The sequence below is a fragment of the Panicum virgatum genome, chromosome 7K (genome assembly GCF_016808335.1).
Source record: "Panicum virgatum strain AP13 chromosome 7K, P.virgatum_v5, whole genome shotgun sequence".
Taxonomy (NCBI): domain Eukaryota; kingdom Viridiplantae; phylum Streptophyta; class Magnoliopsida; order Poales; family Poaceae; genus Panicum; species Panicum virgatum.
In genome coordinates, this window is record NC_053142.1 from 35,579,971 (window position 1) to 35,597,447 (window position 17,477).

The 17,477-nt window shown below is 52.3% G+C and overlaps 1 protein-coding gene across 3 annotated transcripts; it reads right to left on the reverse strand.

Moving 5' to 3' along the window:
* Positions 1–1,222: 1,222 nt before the first annotated feature.
* On the reverse strand, positions 1,223–7,228 carry LOC120642349 (CRM-domain containing factor CFM2, chloroplastic-like). 3 transcript variants are annotated; one of them, XR_005662576.1, is made up of 13 exons: positions 6,548–7,228; positions 5,284–6,076; positions 5,067–5,218; positions 4,420–4,719; positions 4,192–4,345; positions 3,204–3,496; positions 2,988–3,119; positions 2,774–2,896; positions 2,584–2,688; positions 2,310–2,508; positions 2,100–2,230; positions 1,696–2,019; positions 1,223–1,525 (listed from the first exon to the last, which is right to left on the reverse strand). XR_005662576.1 is itself a non-coding variant. In XM_039918812.1 (12 exons), exons 1-12 carry the CDS (start codon positions 7,154–7,156, stop codon positions 1,831–1,833), a joined length of 3,180 nt encoding a protein of 1,059 aa, XP_039774746.1. In that variant the 5' UTR covers positions 7,157–7,228; the 3' UTR covers positions 1,412–1,830. The 3 variants fall into 3 exon arrangements, 2 of the variants coding, with proteins under 2 accessions (XP_039774746.1, XP_039774747.1); XM_039918812.1 differs by having other exon boundaries at positions 1,412–2,019; XM_039918813.1 differs by having other exon boundaries at positions 1,412–2,019; positions 5,067–5,197; positions 6,548–7,226.
* Between the last annotated feature and the right edge of the window lie 10,249 nt (positions 7,229–17,477).

Here is a 17,477-nt window from a genome sequence, read left to right on the forward strand (position 1 = left end):
TGCCCCGTTTGGCACGGCTCTTGGGAGGGCTTCACGAGCGGCTTCACGTGAAGCCCTCCCAAACGTTTGTTTCAGAACCGGCTTCACACGTGAAGCCGGTGCTGAAGCCGTCGGCGGCTTACACAGGCAAGGTGAAGCCATGAAATCGTGGCTTCACGCGGCTTACACATCAATCTAACAAGTGAAGCTGTTTTGCCAAATATTTTTTAAAACGGCTCCAACTCCACCAGAGAAGCCGCTCCATCTGAGGAGCCAGAGCCGGAGCTGTTTTTGGAAGAGCCGAAGCCCTGCCAAACGGGGCCAAACATTTGGGAGGGCTTCACCTGGAGCCGCTCGTGAAGCTGCTCCAGAAGCCCTCCCAAACAGGGCCTTAGTTCCAAAATTTCTCTCTCCAAACTTTACTATTCCCATATCACATCAAATATTTTGGCTTATGTATGGAGTATTAAATGTAAGTAAATAAAAAAAATAATTGCATAGTTTTGATGTACACGACGAGACGAATCTTTTGAGCCTAGTTAGGTCATGGTAGGACAATAATTACCACAAACAAACGAAAAGTACTACAGTGTACTATAATGTCCGATGTAACTCTTTTTACCACTACAGATCTAAACACAGTCTAAAAGTTTTACCTTTCTTTTCGTGCGTCGTCTGCCGCCCAGCCGTCTGCATGTCCAGGAAGGCAAAAGCGATCTCGATCCATGCACAACAGCTTGCGTTCGCACCAGGCCGAGAGCCAAAAGGCGTCCCTTTGTCCTCTTGCAGGGGCAAAGCGTCAGGTTTGGGGGAAAAAAAGGAGTCCAAAGCCGTGCCCATAGGCGCCGTTCTTCTTCTTTTCAGGGCAGCAAGATACGGCTTTATACTGCACGTACCGCACCAGAGCAGCCGCATCTAGCACGTCCTAAAATATTCACGACACCGATTCTTTCTTGCGTACGAGAGGTAGTAGTACTACTACTGAGAGCAAGAGCCCAGTTCAGGGTAACTCTGCAAGCCTGCAACGAAGTGCGAGCTCGACCCCAAACAGTGGCGCTTGCGAGAACAAACCTCACGTAACTTCACATGACGAGGCGCAGGATTTTTCAGCGCATGGTGTGGCAAATAGTCACTTTGGGTCTACAACGGCAGACGACGGAGTTTTTTTTTTTTTGACGCCTTTCATCTGGGTATAGCTGTAGTATCTGTTCATCAGACAACGGAGAGGTTGGACACAATTCTGTAGCCAGGAGGGGAGCTGGTGTTGGCAGTGCCGAAACAAATCGACAGGTCATGTAGCACCACTGTTCTTGCCCGCCCGCGGTCTGCAGCCTGCAAGCTGCAAAGGCCAGGGCAAATGGACGGATGGATGGATGATGCAAGCAAAGGTGCTGACCCATGTGTGCATCACCCTTGCAGGTCTTTGGCCGGATTCCAGCAGACGGCACTACCTTTTGCCGGATGTTAGCTGCTGACGAGTTGAGTAAGATCTACTTGGAACAAGATACGACAGCACAGCTAAACATGGCCATGTCTGTGTTCTTATCTGCACAACGCACAAAATCCTCGAATGGATAATTGCATCAAGGGCCACCCAGAAAAAAAAAGGAAAAACGACAGGAAAGATGCGCAGTCGTCAACAATTGCGACGGCGACAAACAAATGCATCGACACTTCGACAGCATGAGCACTACGTCAGTGAGAAGGGTTCCACACCTTTGCTCTTATGCAGCTTCAGTTCTCGTTGCATATATATGTCCTCTATACGAGTATGATCCATTTATCCACGAGCGATGATTGTACGATCCATTTTCAAAACATGATCTGTGGGGAGGTTACTCTGGCATTCAGCTATCCTGACTCGTCAGGGAGCAATCCACACTCTAACCTGATCGCCTCCAGGAGCTGAGGTGATATCACCTCCTTATCTTCATCTGTACCATTTTCCTTTGAGCTTTTCTGGGCCACTTCTGCTCCCCAACCTCTGTACAAAATCACTTTGTTCGTTTCTTGTGACACTAGAACCGATCCTGTCGCCTCCTGTTTCCATTGTACGTCAAAGAATATTAGATGAATTCGGGTACTCAGGATCTAATTATTCTCTATTACAAGTTACAAACCTCCAGTTCTGTTATCAGCTGCTGGATTGGAGTCCCGTCCGCTCTGTTCTTTATGTTCACAATAGCAAGAGGATGCTTCTTGAAGTGTGTTTTTATTGTTTTTGCAACTCCCGTGATGACATTATTCCTCCCTAAGACATAAATCAGATGCTTAGCGAAGCATCTTAAAGTTAATGCAGGCAAAAACTCGGATAAGACCAAGAAAGATACCTATAGAAAGTACTGGCCGTTTCTTCATTTTAAGCGCTTGCTTCCTTAGTACAAGCCTTTCTTTATTTGAGAGTGGTGTTGCTCTCAGAGGCAAGAGAGGATCAGATTCCACATCAAATTTTGGTGCATCCACATCTTTTGAATCGCCTTCACTACGACTATCTGAATCGAACGTCACAGTAGAGCTGTGCTGGTTTTGCTGCGACATCAGTTCATCAACATCAGCAATTCAGCATGGAGCAAAGACATATGGTGGGAAAGCAGACAAACTCACATGTCTGTTCAGATCATTGAATGAAACTGCACTAGATCTCCCGGTCAGGCATGGACTTGCAGTCAGTGAAGAGTCATCTTCAAGTTTAGTGAGACAGACTTTGCTCTGTAATACAGTGTGCAGTAGCCACATTAGCTCGCATAAACTGATTGTAAAGGACCAAACTACAACGCACAGATTTCATAATAACCTGTGTATCATCGTCATCCAAAGGAACTCCGGACTTTGTTAAATTTAAGGTTCGATCCATCACAACTGAAGCGAACTCCTCAACCTCTGGCTCTGAACTCTTGGGAGCAACTTCAGGCACTTCCTTGACCATTTATATGGAAATAAACAAATAATCAGGCATTTATGGAATATACTGAGTGGCAATTGAACTGCATTCAAGTTCGAATATGTACTTCATTTTTCTGTTGTAATGTTCTGGAGTTGACACTAGGATCACGAATGGTCGTTTTATAGTAGCTGGAATTCATCTGGTCCTTCAAGTAGTCAATATTCTTTGACAGATTAAGCACATGAACCTTCAGGGACTGAAATGAACGAGAGAAATGATTCAGAATATCAAGGATATTAGCACAATAGACTCATAACAATACAACAGATATAAGATGCACCTTACAACGTTGGTTTTCCATAGAACGCTTCAAAGCATCCCTTTTACTCAACAAAGTTTTTGGCCTGAGAGCTGATGGCCTCTGGTAATTCTTTCCTCGATATACTATAATAGCATGTCCTTTGCTCACTTTTTCCACTGCCACCAAAATACCACCACTCGCTGCCTCTAGAGTTCGAGCAGCATATTCAACATCTTTAAGGCTGTGTTCTTTACAGACAATCTTGACAAGTTCTCGATATTTCCAATGAAGATGCATATTTTCAATAGTTCCATCAAAAACTCCTCTCCTCCCTGCAAACCAATTAAACAAGGTGATTGAAAGACCCAAGAAATGGAAGTGGGATGTGGGAAGAAAATTCTGTGGAGAAACTACAAGATTGTCCATTGCCCTAGCTATACAATATAAACTTTCCTAAAGATAATCTCTGTATTACATGCGCAGAATTTACATTATCTCTATCTGGAAGACTGGAACAAGGATGTAAGATCTGTTCCTAAACCACTTATGCATCTTGTTAGGTGCCTTCACAGGGATAATGCTATTATCCTTACAATGGGTTGCGTCCCTCCTCCCTCTGGCTGTTTGGACGGGAGGAGTTAATTGCTATTGCTGGTAAAGTGGTAACAGATACATTGTGATGTATAGGATTGTACGAAAATAGAAGTTTCCCAGGTGATTCACAAGAGATGACAGAATAGTTCCAAAATTTTCCGCTTCAAGCAACAGAAAACCACATAGGACCCACCCTGTCAATATCAGAACTAAGAAATGACCAGAACGGATTGGAATATGGTTTAGTACCCGCAAACTCATTACAGTTCTAGATATAAAGATTTAATATCAGCCTTTCAATCAGATAATCTAGCTAAAGCTAAGAAATGGATAATCTAATTGTTTGGTATGTGGAGAGTGGAGCAAGTTTCCATTTTCTAAAACAATTATTGTGATCAGAACAGTACAGTGCAATGTTGAGGAGAATACCCACCTAGCAGCAGAAATTGTTTCATCTTCAATCCAACTTTCCTCAACATGTACCTCTCCTCTTTCGAGATAACCTCTTTAGTTTCAGCTTTTGAAGGCTGAGATGCATTTTCTAGTTCTTGAAGAAGTTTTTCAGCTTTCTCTTTCTCTGCTATGGCCTGAAAAATATTTGTATATACGTTTACTCAGACAGCAGACGAAATGATAACAAATATGATAGCTAATAGCATACCTGAGATAATCTGGTCTCCACAATCTGGGCCACAGTATTAAGAGATTCTGCTCTATTCTCTGGAACAGAAATTTCCTCTTCATGAATGTGTACAGGGACATCACTTGATACCTTCAGTACAGAAGCATCTTGAGCAGGCGTGCTTGCTTCAGTGTCAGGCTTGGGCTTGTAGATTGTAGAACCGCCCAACTTTCTGCGTTTTTCTATTGCCAGAGAGACAGCTGGGGGGAGGAAATCTTTCCCTCTGTAGAATACAATCGACTCCTTATCCCTTGATAATAGAGTTCCACCTGTCAATCCCTGTAACATTTAAACAAAAAGGTGGAATTTACCATTCAAAATTTTGGGAATGGATAATGTAAGTACACTGAAAAAATAATGAAAGCTGGAAATTTCATGTAGATTAGGATAACAACAGACACAAACATATATCTTCCTGATTTCTGATCATACGTGGAGGTGATGAACAAATGCACAAGAAGCAAGAAAGAAGCATAGGCAAAACTTTACATCCCCATATCTGATTATATGTGACCCAAGTCAAACTCTATGCCAGTTTTACCAGAACATTGCAGGAGCACACAAAAAATGTGCTGTATGACTGGGTATTGCCGTATTGGGCAATGACTTGATTAGTACCTACCTACCTTTAATTCTTCAGTGATGAGTTCACTATCAGTGTTGTTTGCATCTCTCTTGATTGCAATCTTCGCTACCTCACATCTTTCCCATAGCTTGATCATGGATGCAGCCAATCCTTGAAGGTTACTGCTTCTTCCTGGAAAGTGGACACAAGAATCTAATACCAGCAATCCTTATCAATATTGTCAAAGACAGAGGAAACAGCAAAGTAACAAACATTACCAAGTGCATAGTGGAAGGGCAAGGGATGAGCTAGTCTCCTAAGGATAGTCATTTCCCTGTCTGTTAGCTTAGACGGCACACCAGAAGGAAGAAGGCGAAAAGGTCTACGGTATCCTGGCACAATAGCTGGTAATAAATCAGCATCCACTGGAAGGGGATCATACCCCCACCAACCATAAAACCTTGGGCCCAACCCATCCAGTAATTTATTAGCTTCCTCTGCAAGTTTGACCTCCCCAGGCAACTGTAATCGGAACTTATTTGGAGAACCAACACCAGCCACTAAGGATGACCGATCTCTAGGACCAACTTTACCATGACGATCAGCATGAGTGTTTCCGTGCAATCTCGCATGCTGTTCATTTGGAGCTGCAGTTCTAATGTCCAAATTTCCCTCATGTGTATCAAAAAGAAGCCGTTTGGTAGATAATATTGGATGAGTTGTATCTTTCTCTCTGCTTAAGCTCTGGCTCAAATCTCCTACGGTATGGTTCTTTCCCTCTCCTGTACTCCTCTGTTCTGCACATTCTATAACAGGATTCTCACTACTTTCATAACTGCTATCATGTTGAAAACTAGTCTCATCCTCCTCCCTACTGCTACTCAGCGCCGCTGATTCTATACCAAGATCTTCATCCTCATCCCCCGAGCTGCTCTGCTCTGATGATTCTTCGTCAAGAAAACCATCCATACTTTCTTCTCTGTAATGGAAGTAAGGATACTTATAGTTGGTCCCTCTATATAATATGATGGTACTCCCAGACCTCCAAATGACTAAGCCTCCAGTTTTCCTCTATATCACCAAAAAGAAACAGAGAATGTTGAACTGTCAAATGCAAGCCGAGATAGTTGGTTCCAACTATACATTATTTCTCTGATATGTCTCATTTGTCAAATCGAACTTGAAATGAAATATAATTGAACGAAGCAATAGTTTTCTGAATGCTAACACACTACATCCTGATCATATGACTTCAAACTCATCAACCCAGTATTGTAACCAGATATTCTGCTCATTTCTTCTTACTGACAGCTTCACACCAAGATTTTGTGATCATATACTAAAACCTCAATTATTCTATCAAGTCGGGAAATGAAATTTACAGTGGCGCTCGACAAAACCAAGCACCATTATATCAAACAACACCCTATTTTACTAAGCGTGTTACCCCAAGGAAGATAATGACATGACTCCGGATGCCAATTTTGTAGTTGGACTTGGACATGCACAGCCAGAAGAACAAACATCACAGGGAGCACTCACCTCGAGCATCTCGTGCGTGCGCCTCATGTTCATAGCCCAGACGTCCTCGAACCTGATCTTAACGACCTCCGCGTTCCGCCACCGCTCGTGTATCCCGTTCACGATCCCCTCCGTGATGCCCGCCTTCCCGACTTTGAGCCTCTTCCTCACCCTGATCCCGATCCCCTGCAGCCGCCGCAGCTCGTCCCGCGGCAGCGCCAGCTCCGCCGCGGACGGCGGCGCCGAAGCAGCATCCCTCCCGCGCCCCCTCCGCTGCCGCCGCGCAGCGGGGCCGGCCTCGCCGTCGGCCGTGGCCCAGCTCGGGTCTAGGGTGGAGCCGACGCGGTGGCGCGGGAGCTGGGCCGGGGTGGGCACGAAGATCTCGCCGGCGGAGGCGGCGTCCCCGCTCGTGTCCGGGGCCGGAGCGGGGGTCTCGGAGCCGGTCTCGAGGTATCCGAGGCCGCGGAGCTTGTCGGAGATGCGGCGGAGCGCCGACTTGCCGAGGAGCTCCGGCGAGGGGGACGCGGAGGCGGAGGCGTGGACAGGACGGAGGCGGGCGCGGGGCTTGGAGGCGGAAGTGGCGGGGAGGGAGAGGAGAAAGGAAGGGTGTGGGGAGAGTGAGAGGAGCATTTGTTTGCGTGGGAATGGTGGGTTGCCGGTTGGGAGTGGAGCTGAGGGAGAAGACGGGTTCAACTGAGCCGTGCCCCGTGGCGGGCTCGAGGGAGGATCAGGGTTTTATTTCTCAACCGGTTTCCGGTAACCGCCGGGCTCCGATTCCGGTTTACCGGACCGGTTTGACCGGTTACCGGTGGAAACCGGTTGAATTCAAATCCAAATTCAAATAAATTCAAATTTTCCCGTGCAACCGATTCCGACCGGTTTACCGGCCGGTTTGACCGGTTTACCGGCCGGTTTTACCGGTTTACCGGTCGGTTTGACCGGTTTGAAATTCAAAAGCTCCCGTGCAACCGGTTTACCGGCCGGTTTTACCGGTTTACCGACCGGTTTGACCGGTTTACCGGCCGGTTTGACCGGTTTGATCGGTGGGCCTTCATGGGCCGGCTCATTTTTTTTCTTTTTCTTTTTTGATTTAACTTTAAATTCCCACAAACTATACTAAATGAATGAATTTTTGAGAAAATTTGACACCATTAGATTCATCACACCTTGAAGTATTTTTAGGAATTTTTTGGGAATTTTTCATTTTTTGAATTCAAATTTAAAATTTGAATTTTGGCCGGTTGGGTACCGGCCGGAACCGGAACCGGTTCGGTTAACCCTGGGGAGGATAAGGCGTCGGGAGGAGGGGGATGACCGGTGCCTCGAGATGCGTGTTGTTGAATGATCGTGAACGGTAGTATGTATATATCTTTGAAGTTTTTCAGAAAATATATCCTCGTGTGCATACCCGATTCCAAAATAAAAGAAGAGTTCGTCTGCGTACAGCTCTAGAAGAAATTCATGTGCGTATAGAAAAGAGCCCGTGTTTGAGGCCTCACCACGGAGGGTTTATGCCAGTACAAAGATCAAAATCCAGATCCTTCATTGTCACCTTGTCAGATTTGAAACTAATCATTTTGGTCCTGTTCGCTTGTCTTTTCCTGGCTTATTTCGGTTTGTTTTGGCTTATTTCTTCTCACATGGTACTATTAAATCAGCCGAAATCAGCCGGCTTTCAAACCAGCCGAACAGCCCCTTTGTATGGATGCTATATGCCGCTTTCTTAGCATTTTGTCATCCTATTTTAGTAAACGCAAATTCAGATGGATACTTTAGAGCCATGCTCGCCGTCCATCTTATCATACTCAAAGTTGGAAATAGTGGGCTATGAAGTTTAGCGGTAACCTTCTCTAAAAGCTATAGAATAGTTATAGCGGGCTATAGCGAAAACTAAATCATTTAGCGAAATGATAAAATAATAAATAATCTCATACAAATTATAAATATCGTTGGTCTAACACCTAAAATTTGAGTCTAACACGTCTCTTAACTACCCAACAGTACCCAATTGACATTTAGAGCTGCTAAGTCTCACAAAAACCTTTTTATCGGACATTTAGCATGGCTAAATCTCATAAAACATCTTTTAGCGGATATAGCAGATAAATGTTGTATAGCGTAGCGGTAGATCTCCTAAAAAGCTATTAGCGGGTTATAGCGAGACTATAGCGGGCTATTTCCAACCATGATCATACTTGAACGCTACTCTAGTTTTGAGCCAATTCATCTAGTCATATGCTACTCAGTTTCGTTCTAATATTCTACTCTAGCTTTGTCCTAAGTTTCAACTTGTCGTGGTATGCAAACCCACAGCCGGGTGGCGTAGTGCACCCGCCTAAACCCTGAGGGTGCGTACTCGGGGGTTAGCTAGGATTAGCCCAATCTCGGTGGAAGAACGTGATGAACACAACAGTTTATAGTGGTTCGGGCCGCCGGAGTGTAATACCCTACGTCCACTGTGTGTTGTATTGCTTGTGCTCTCAAGAAGTTGAGAGCAAGGTTTGTTCGGCGTGAAACCGAGCTTGTGTTGTGAGAGTCCTGGAGTATCTCTGAAGTGTGCAGCGAGCGTCTCCCTTTTATATCTCAAGGGAGGCGCGTACATGGCCGTTGAGTCCCCGACAGGTGGGCCCAACGATGTAGTATAAAATGACATATTGTACAGACATTATGGCATCTCAGGCGACGGAGATCTCATTCCTGGATTTTCTTGCTCTGCCTGTAGGAATCCTCCGTCCGGCATAGCCATGCCCTGTCTTGTCGAAACGGCGCCAGAGTGTAGCTTGCGGCGTTGCCGGCAGCGTAGCTGAACGGACCGTGTAGCTTGCGGCGTAGGTGGTATGATGAAAATGTGTCGTGCCGTCGTATCCATTTAATGCAGCAGACGGGCTCTGCGCGGATGCGGCGCATGCGGCTGCACTGTGTACCTCGGTAATATGTGGTCTACAGTGAGGCCTGACAAAGCCTGCCCCGTGTGCCAAGGCAGCAGAGCACGCCTCAACCACCCGCATTGAATGCGGTGGGTGGGCGAGTCTTCCAGCGGAAGACTCGCGCCCGCGCCTGCGCCTGCGGGGACACGTGGCGCCCCCGGACCCCGCCCCGGCGGTATGTTGGTTCTACGCGCATGGGAGGTCCGGACGAACGCAGGGACCCCTACGGGGGTCCGAGCCCTCAGCTGTTGGCGCGGAGCTTCCCCTCCTCAGGGACACGTGGCGTCACCGGACCCGTCCCAGAGCGGGGAGCGGGTCTGGGGCCGTTGGCCCGGTGAGGTAAGAGCCTGACCCGTGGGGCCCGGCTGCTCCGCCCCTTATGTCGTAGTTACGGATGACTACGCGAGTCCTGCCTTGCTGCAGTAGGAGTAGGTATCCCTGCTACAGGGTACCGACAGTGGCCCCCAGGCCCATCTCGGAAGAGGGGACGAACCCGTAGGTGGGGCCACTACTGTGATTTGGCTCTGCATAACTCGAAGCCTCTGGCGTTAGACTATGCACACTGCAGGAGTCTTGTCCGGCTTTAACCATCCATCGGGTTTTTCGCTGCCTCGTCACATCGCAATGGCTTACTGACTCGTGACCCCCACATACAGTGGTACACCTATTCACGCGAGCGACACTCGGCATTGCTGCGGCCGGGGTAAATGGAATTTTTACCACCAGCGCAGTTCCCGAAAAGCCAGGTCATGCCAGCGCTTTGTGTGCGCACGTCAGCTCAGCTTCCGTCTCGCTTCGCGCACGGGCGACGGTTCAGATCCCGCCTTTTTCACACCTTTGTTTGTTACCCGCCCTCCCTGACAGGAGGGCCTGGGCCCCCTTGTTATGGACTGGGCGGCTAACACCAGGCGTGAGCGTCGCTTGGCTTCCAGTGACGGTTCCGGGGCGCGCCGGATGGGTCAGGCTTCATAAAGGACCGAACCGCATACCGCGGTTACTTTTCCGCATTCGTGTTCTTCCTTCCAAACCTTTGCGCCCCTTTGCCTTCGAGCCTCCTCGCCCCTTGCTCTCCTGCGCAGATTGTTCCTCGCCTCCACAGCAATATGGCGTCCCTCGTTCGTTCCCGTCGTTTCAAAACCGAGGAGGAACTGAACACGGTGCGTCGCCTTCTTGGGTGGAGTCCACAGGAGGCTGCCTGGTGGATTCGAGCAGGCTCGGTTCTCCTCGGCGATCTGCGCACCGGGGAATTTGTGCTGTTTATTTCGCACATTTCCACCGGTTTGGGGCTGCCGATCTCTTCGTTCTTCCTGCTGCTGCTAGAGGATTTCGGCCTCCAGCTCCAGCATCTCACACCGCACTCCATCCTCATGACGTCGATCTTCGTCCACCTATGCGAGATGTTCGTGGGGGGTGCGGCCCTGCGTCATTCTCTTCCGCCACTTCTTCGTCCTGGTGAAGTGGGAGGATTGGCGCAAGGAGTGGGTGGTCGCCACCACCGAAACCAACGAGCGCCTTGTCATGCCGACCGGGGGACCCGCCTCCGACCGCCAATCCTGGAGGGCCAAGCCGTCCCTACCGTCGGAGTTTGACCCCGTGCTGAGCAAGATCAGGGCGTTGGCGGAGAGCGGCCTGACCTCGCTGCACGTGCTCGGGGACTTCCTGAAGCGCCGGATCGCCCCTCTGAAGCAGCGGCCGCGTCCTGCCTGGAGCTTCACTGGACTCCAAGACTGCAGCAGGACCCACCGCGGGGAGGGCAGCGATCTGACCCAGGAAGGCCTGGAGGTCTTGGTGCGGGCGGTGACGGGGGAGATCTTCGTCCCGGAGCACCTGATCCTCCCTCAGGGCATCGTTCCCCTCTGCGAGGACTCGAGCCTGAGGGCTGCAGTGCTGGCCACTCTGCCAACCCTCGACGACGGTGGGCTAGCAGCGCGCCAGACTGGGGGTGACCCGGACTGTGGGATCTGGATCCCTGGTGCGTCCGGGGAACAGGCCGTGCCGAGCGCCGCGGGGTCTGGCCCTTCTTCCAAGGGCAAGCAGGCCGTGGCTGGTAGCTCCACCGTGAGCGGTCCCAGCCAGGCCCGGAGCAGCTCCAGCGCATCGCCGGAGGAAGCGAGCCGGCGCAGGTTGCACCGCAGCGACGGGACCCCAGTTATGCAGCCCGCCGCAAAGCGTCAGAGGATCGTTGAGGACGCGGGCCAGGGTAGCTCCCGAGCCCCCGGCTCACGCGGGACCCCTGGAGTAGCCGCGCCGCCGCCACCACCGCCGGGAGGTGCCTCCCCCCGGCAGCAGCAGCCACGAGGTGCGCCTCCGCCGCCGCCACGGCAGCCACCACCACCGCCGGGAGGTGCCTCTCCCCGGCGGCAGCCGCAGCAGCAGCAGACACGAGGTGCGCCTCCGCCGCCATCACGGCAGCAGCAGCCACGAGGTGCGCCTCCGCCGCCGCCTCGGCAGCAGCAGCAGCAGCCTCCACCACCACCGCCACCACCAGGGCAGCAGCAGCCACGAGGTGCGCCTCCGCCTCCGCCACGAGGTGCGCCTCCGCCGCCGCCACGGCAGCAGCAGCAGCAGCCTCCACCACCGCCGCCACCACGGCAGCAGCAGTCGCCCAGCCTCCGTGGACGCTGGAGACCCGGCGCTTCGGGGTAAGTGTTCTTCCGTTCACTCCCCTTATTCCCGGTGCTTCGCTTTTTGCTGAAGGGCTTCTTCTCTTTGTTTGCCACGGCCTCTCGCCCAGGCAGCTCTTCCACCGCCGCTGGCTCGTCAGCAGGGGTCCAGGCGACCGGCGCCTCGGCGGCAACAGCGGAAGGGACGGTGGATGTGGGGAGCTCGGGTGCGGCGACCTCTGCTATCCCGATGGCGCCCAACGCGGCGGCGGTGGATACGCCAGTGCCAGGCACAGCAACGCCCGACGCGGTGGCTCCCGAGGCCCCAGCTACGGCGGCAGTCACGCCGACACCGGGCTTGGCGACAGCGAGCACAGCGGCAGCGGGCGCGGCAACGGCGAGCACCTCGGTACCCGAGGTCCCGACATTTGTGCCGAATATCCCCTCCCCCAGCTCCCAACCTGCAGCAGAGGAAGAGCTGGAGGTGGTCTCTGGTAGGCATATCTTGCAGGGTCCCCCAGAGGAGGATGCGGTTCCCCTCCCCCGGGTGCTGGTCCGGGTCCGGCGGACGATAGAAGAGGCGACCTCTACCGCCGAGGCAGCATTCCGGTGGGAGTGGGCAGCTCTAGAGAGCGAGCGTCAGCGCCTCGGTGACTGGCATATCTGCCTGGAGGAGCGCACGAAGGCCGAAGCCTCCCGTGCCGCCGCCGCCCGGTCCGAGCTTGAGGCCGACCTTGAGTCCTATGGGAAAGGGCTCCGGAAGGTGTTCGACCGGGAGCTCGCAGCGACGGGATGGGAGAAAGCCCTGGCTATTGCCAAGGAGGAGGCCAGCCTTGCGGCCCAGTGATCCGAGTTCGAGTCTCGCAGCCAGGGGCTCGAGGTCCGCAAGCTAGAGCTCAACAAACTCTCCGAGTCCCTGCATCAATGGCGCCAAGAGCAGCAGGAGACCGCCAGCTAGCAGGCTGTTGCCGAGATAGAGCTCGAGGGGGAGAGGAAGTCCCTTGCCAGGCGGGAATCCCTCACCACCAGCATGGAGCAGGCCCTTGCGCACCAGCGCGAGTGTCTTAAGACCCTGAAGGAGTCAGCGGCGTGGAAGGAGGCCTCGCTCCAGGAGAAGGCCCGCCAGCTGGAGGCGGCTCAGGCGACACTGGATGCCAGGTGCAGGAGGCAGTCCAGGAGGCCGTCCGGAAGCTGCAGGAGGACCAGCGCATGGGGGCCCAGCGAATCATCGACTGGGCGAGCGAAGCAAGCTCAGCTCTAGTGCCACTTGGAATGAGTCCAATCCAAGTGGCGGAGCCGCCAGCTTCAATTGCTAACGCCCTCCCAGTGCTGAACTCTGCTTCAAATAGACTCCGGCGCCTGTAGCCGATCCTTGCTGGCCATCTTGAAGCCGAGGGCCGCGAGCTGTGCCGGATGGTGGCAGAGTACATTTTGACCTGCCTCCGGAGCCACGACCTTGCCATCTCGCTAGCCCCCGTCGTCGATGGTCCAGTGGCGGAGACGGAGGCCTCCGCTCGGGAAAGTGTGCAGGATATCGTCGACTTCGTAGCTGATTATTTCAAGCGGGAGCCTGTAGATTCCTGAGCTGGACCATCACAGCAGGCGAAATTTTGTTTTTTGCGTTATGTAAAAACATTGTACTTGTTGAAATTTTAATAGAAGAAAATTTCAACTTAGCTGTTTGTCAGTTGCTCTGGTTTGCGGTATGCAGCACCCCGGCACCCTGGCCCCCTGGTAGATAGGTTTAGTTGTTAGAACCTATCTGCCATCGGAGCCGAAGAAGACGCTCCGTACCCCCGTATGAGGTTGAGCAAGTGTCCTTGGGCATAGGTGTAGCATAAATTGCAAGTCGAACGAGCGACTTATTCCTTGTATAGCAGAAAAAACTAAAGAGAGGAAAATCAAACTCGCTGGGATGGTACTAATGATACTGCAACTTAGCTGTTTGATGCATGCAGAATCGATCCTTGGTGTCTGGCTCAAAGCGAACGCTCCGGGCCCCCTGGGAGACAGGCTCAGTTGTTTTGAGTCTGTCTACCACTGAGACTAGACCTCGATCTGCATGATGCCTTAAAGCGGATGCGGGGACCCCCTGGTAGGTAGGCTCAATGGTTTGAGGCTAGCTACCACCAGTTAAGGCCTAACCTGCATACCACTCAAAGTCAAAGCTTAGTAGCAGACCCGCGTGACTTATTCTGGACCGGCCCCCAAGCTAGTACGAGGTCCGGGGCTCCGGATACGCAGGTCTAAGCAGCTCAATGCTTGTTACAGAGTGGTGGAGTGTGTAGGCTTAGGGTACGGAACCAGGCTAAGTCGCTACACAGGGCTCCGGACCACTCCAGGAAACAAACACGACTTTACTGGACCTGGCTCCGACGTTCCGGACCCCTCCCTAGCAGTGGGTGAGGCCATTCTGTCGTACTCGATCCTTTGAGATATGGAGCTGGACCTGCGGTGTAGGACTTAGAAAGCCAACCCTTGAGCTAGAACGAGGTCCGAGCTCCTAATTACCCAGCTCCGGGTACTAGAGCACTCGTTACAGGGTGGTGGAGCGTGTAGGCTTTGGGTACGGAACCGGCTAAGCGGCTACACAGGACTCCAGACCACCCCAGGAAACAAGCACCCCCTCTCCAAAGCAGGTCCCTAGGGGTCCAGACCCCTCTCCCAGCAGCAAGGGGGTCCGGACCTATACGGTAGTCCGGCAACTCAATACAGATCTTAGCTGTAGCGACAAGAGTGAAAGTCCGCACGGGGGTTAGAGAGGGAAAAGCTCAAGAATCGAAATGCGAAATAAAATTTTGACACAAAGACAGAACTAGGAGCAAATCTTTCCTTTGCAACTTGATATACATGGCTTGCGCGATGGATGCCAGAAGCCGGGTTTTTGAGGGCGGACCTCTACCGCTCTGGGCCGCACGTTAATGTTAGCCGATGGTGCGATGGATGCCTGAGGCCAGGTTTACGAGAACGGACCCCCACCGCTCTGGACCGCACGCTAATTCTATCTTATTACAAAGGAAAAATTCATTTTCCTGCTCTAAGTGTAAAAGTTACGCAGATGCTCTATGTTCCATGGGTTAGGTAGCGGCACCCCTTCTTCTGTGGCAAGGCGAACGCATCCGGGCCGGCATACTTCTGTAACCCTGAAGGGACCCTCCCAGCTGGGGGAGAGTTTGTGGAGCCCTGCTCGGTTCAGGATCCGCCTTAGGACGAGGTCCCCAGCCCGGAGCTCCCTACTGTGCATGAACCATTGATGATAGCGCCTGAGCGCCTGGTTGTAGCGTGCATTTCGGATTGCTGCTCGCCACCTTCGTTCGTCAACGAAGTCCACATCGCCTTGCCGCAGTTGTTCCTGCATGGATTCGTCAAAAGCCTGAACCCGTGATGAGCCCAGGTGAATTTCCGGGGGAGGGCATGCTTCAGCCCCGTAGACCAGGAAGAATGGGGTCTCCCCGGTGGCTCGGCTGGGTGTGGTCCGGTTGCCCCATAGTACGCACGGAAGCTCATCAACCCATTTTGCACCATGCTTCTTCAAGCAGTTATAGGTGCGGGTCTTGAGTCTCCTAAGGACCTCTGCATTCGCTCTCTCGACCTGTCCATTGCTGCGGGGATGTGCCATGGACGCAAAGTATAGCTGGATGCCGATGTCCTCGCAGTACTCTTGGAAGAGTCTGCTTTTGAATTGGGTCCCGTTGTCCGCGATGATGCGGTTTGGGAGGCCAAATCTACACACAATGGACTTGAGGAATGTGACTACTAAATTTTTGGTGATGTTCACCACAGGGGTAACCTCCGGCCATTTTGTGAATTTGTTAATGGCTATATAGAGGAACCGGTACCCGCCGACGGCCCGGGGGAACGGCCCCAGATATCCACGCCCCATACGACAAATGGCCATGCGGGTGGGATCATTTGCAGAGTTTGAGCCGTGTGTATATTTGCTTTGCATGGAACTGGCATCCTTTGCAGGACCTTACCAGCTCAGCCGCATCCTGGAGTGCTGTCGGCTAGTAGAAGCCATGCCGAAAGGCCATACCAACAAGCGTGCGAGATGAGGAATGACTTCCACACTCGCCTCCATGGATCTCCGCGAGCAACTCGTGGCCCTCTTCCTGGGAAATGCACCGCATGAGGATACCATTGGCGCCACGGCGGTAGAGATCTCCTTCTACCACTGCGTAACGTTTAGTCAATCGTACTATGCGCTCAGCGGACACATCGTCATCAGGAAGGATATTATCTTTCAGATAGTCCTGGATCTCGGAGATCCATGCATCGGGACCTCCCTGAGTAGGTGAGAGTGGCGCTATGAGGTCTCCAGGGTCCTCAACAGCGCACACAACCCTGGGCGGGCACCACGGATGGAATGCCACCGGGACCGCTAGCTTCGAGGTGCTAGCTTGATCCCCTTCTCCCAGTTCGGCAGGCTGGGCGGTAGGTCTCAGTAGTCGTCTTTCGAAGACGCCCTCGGGCACGGATGACCAGGTAGATGCTCTCACGGAGAGATCACCTGCTGCTGAGTTGAATTCGCGGGGAACATGTTGCAGTTCCAAGGCGTCGAAGTCCTTCTCGAGCTTTCTCACGTGAGTGAGGTATGCCGCGAGCTGGGGATTGTTGCAGCTGCAATCCCCCCGGACCTGCTTGATGATTAGCTGAGAATCTCCCTTCACCAGGAGCTGCCGGACCCCCAGAGACAGGGCTTGTGTCAGGCCAAAGATCAAAGCTTCGTACTCTGCCATGTTGGTGGTGGCCTTGAACTCAAGGTGCACCATCTAATTCAGCTGATCTCCATTTGGGTTGATGAGGATCACACCAGCTCCAGCCCACTGCTTGCGGACGGACCCGTCGAAGAAGAGTGTCCAGTGGGGCTCGATGAAGACTGGTGTCCTGACTTCCGGCTCTGGGGGTCCGGCGTTGAGGTCCGGACCCCAATAATTGCTTGGGGAAGGAGTCCATTCTGCTATAAAATCAGCCAGGATTTGGCTTTTGACTGCATGGCGGGCCTGGAAGTCCAGCTAGAACTCAGCCAACTCTGCTGCCCACTTAGCGATGTTGCCCGTGGCGTTGGAGTTGTGCAGGATCGCTCTCAGCGGGTAAGAGGTCACTACGACAACTCTGTGTGCCTAAAAATAGTGGCGCGGTTTCCTAGATGCAATAAGTATGGCATAGATAATCTTATGCGTCTCAAGATACCTGGCATTTGCCTCATGGTGGACTTCGCTGACGTAGTAGACTGGCTTCTGGATGGTCCGGACCCTGGCCACCGGGTCCAGCTCGCCCTTGTCCATCACGTCAGGTCATTGGGCCCCCAGCGGTTCTGGGTTCCTACTGGGTCGAGGCTCCTCCGGACCCCCTTGTGCGGGGTCCGGACCTTCAGACAGAGAAGTGGTTGCCGGATCCCCATGTCCATGGCCCGGCTCA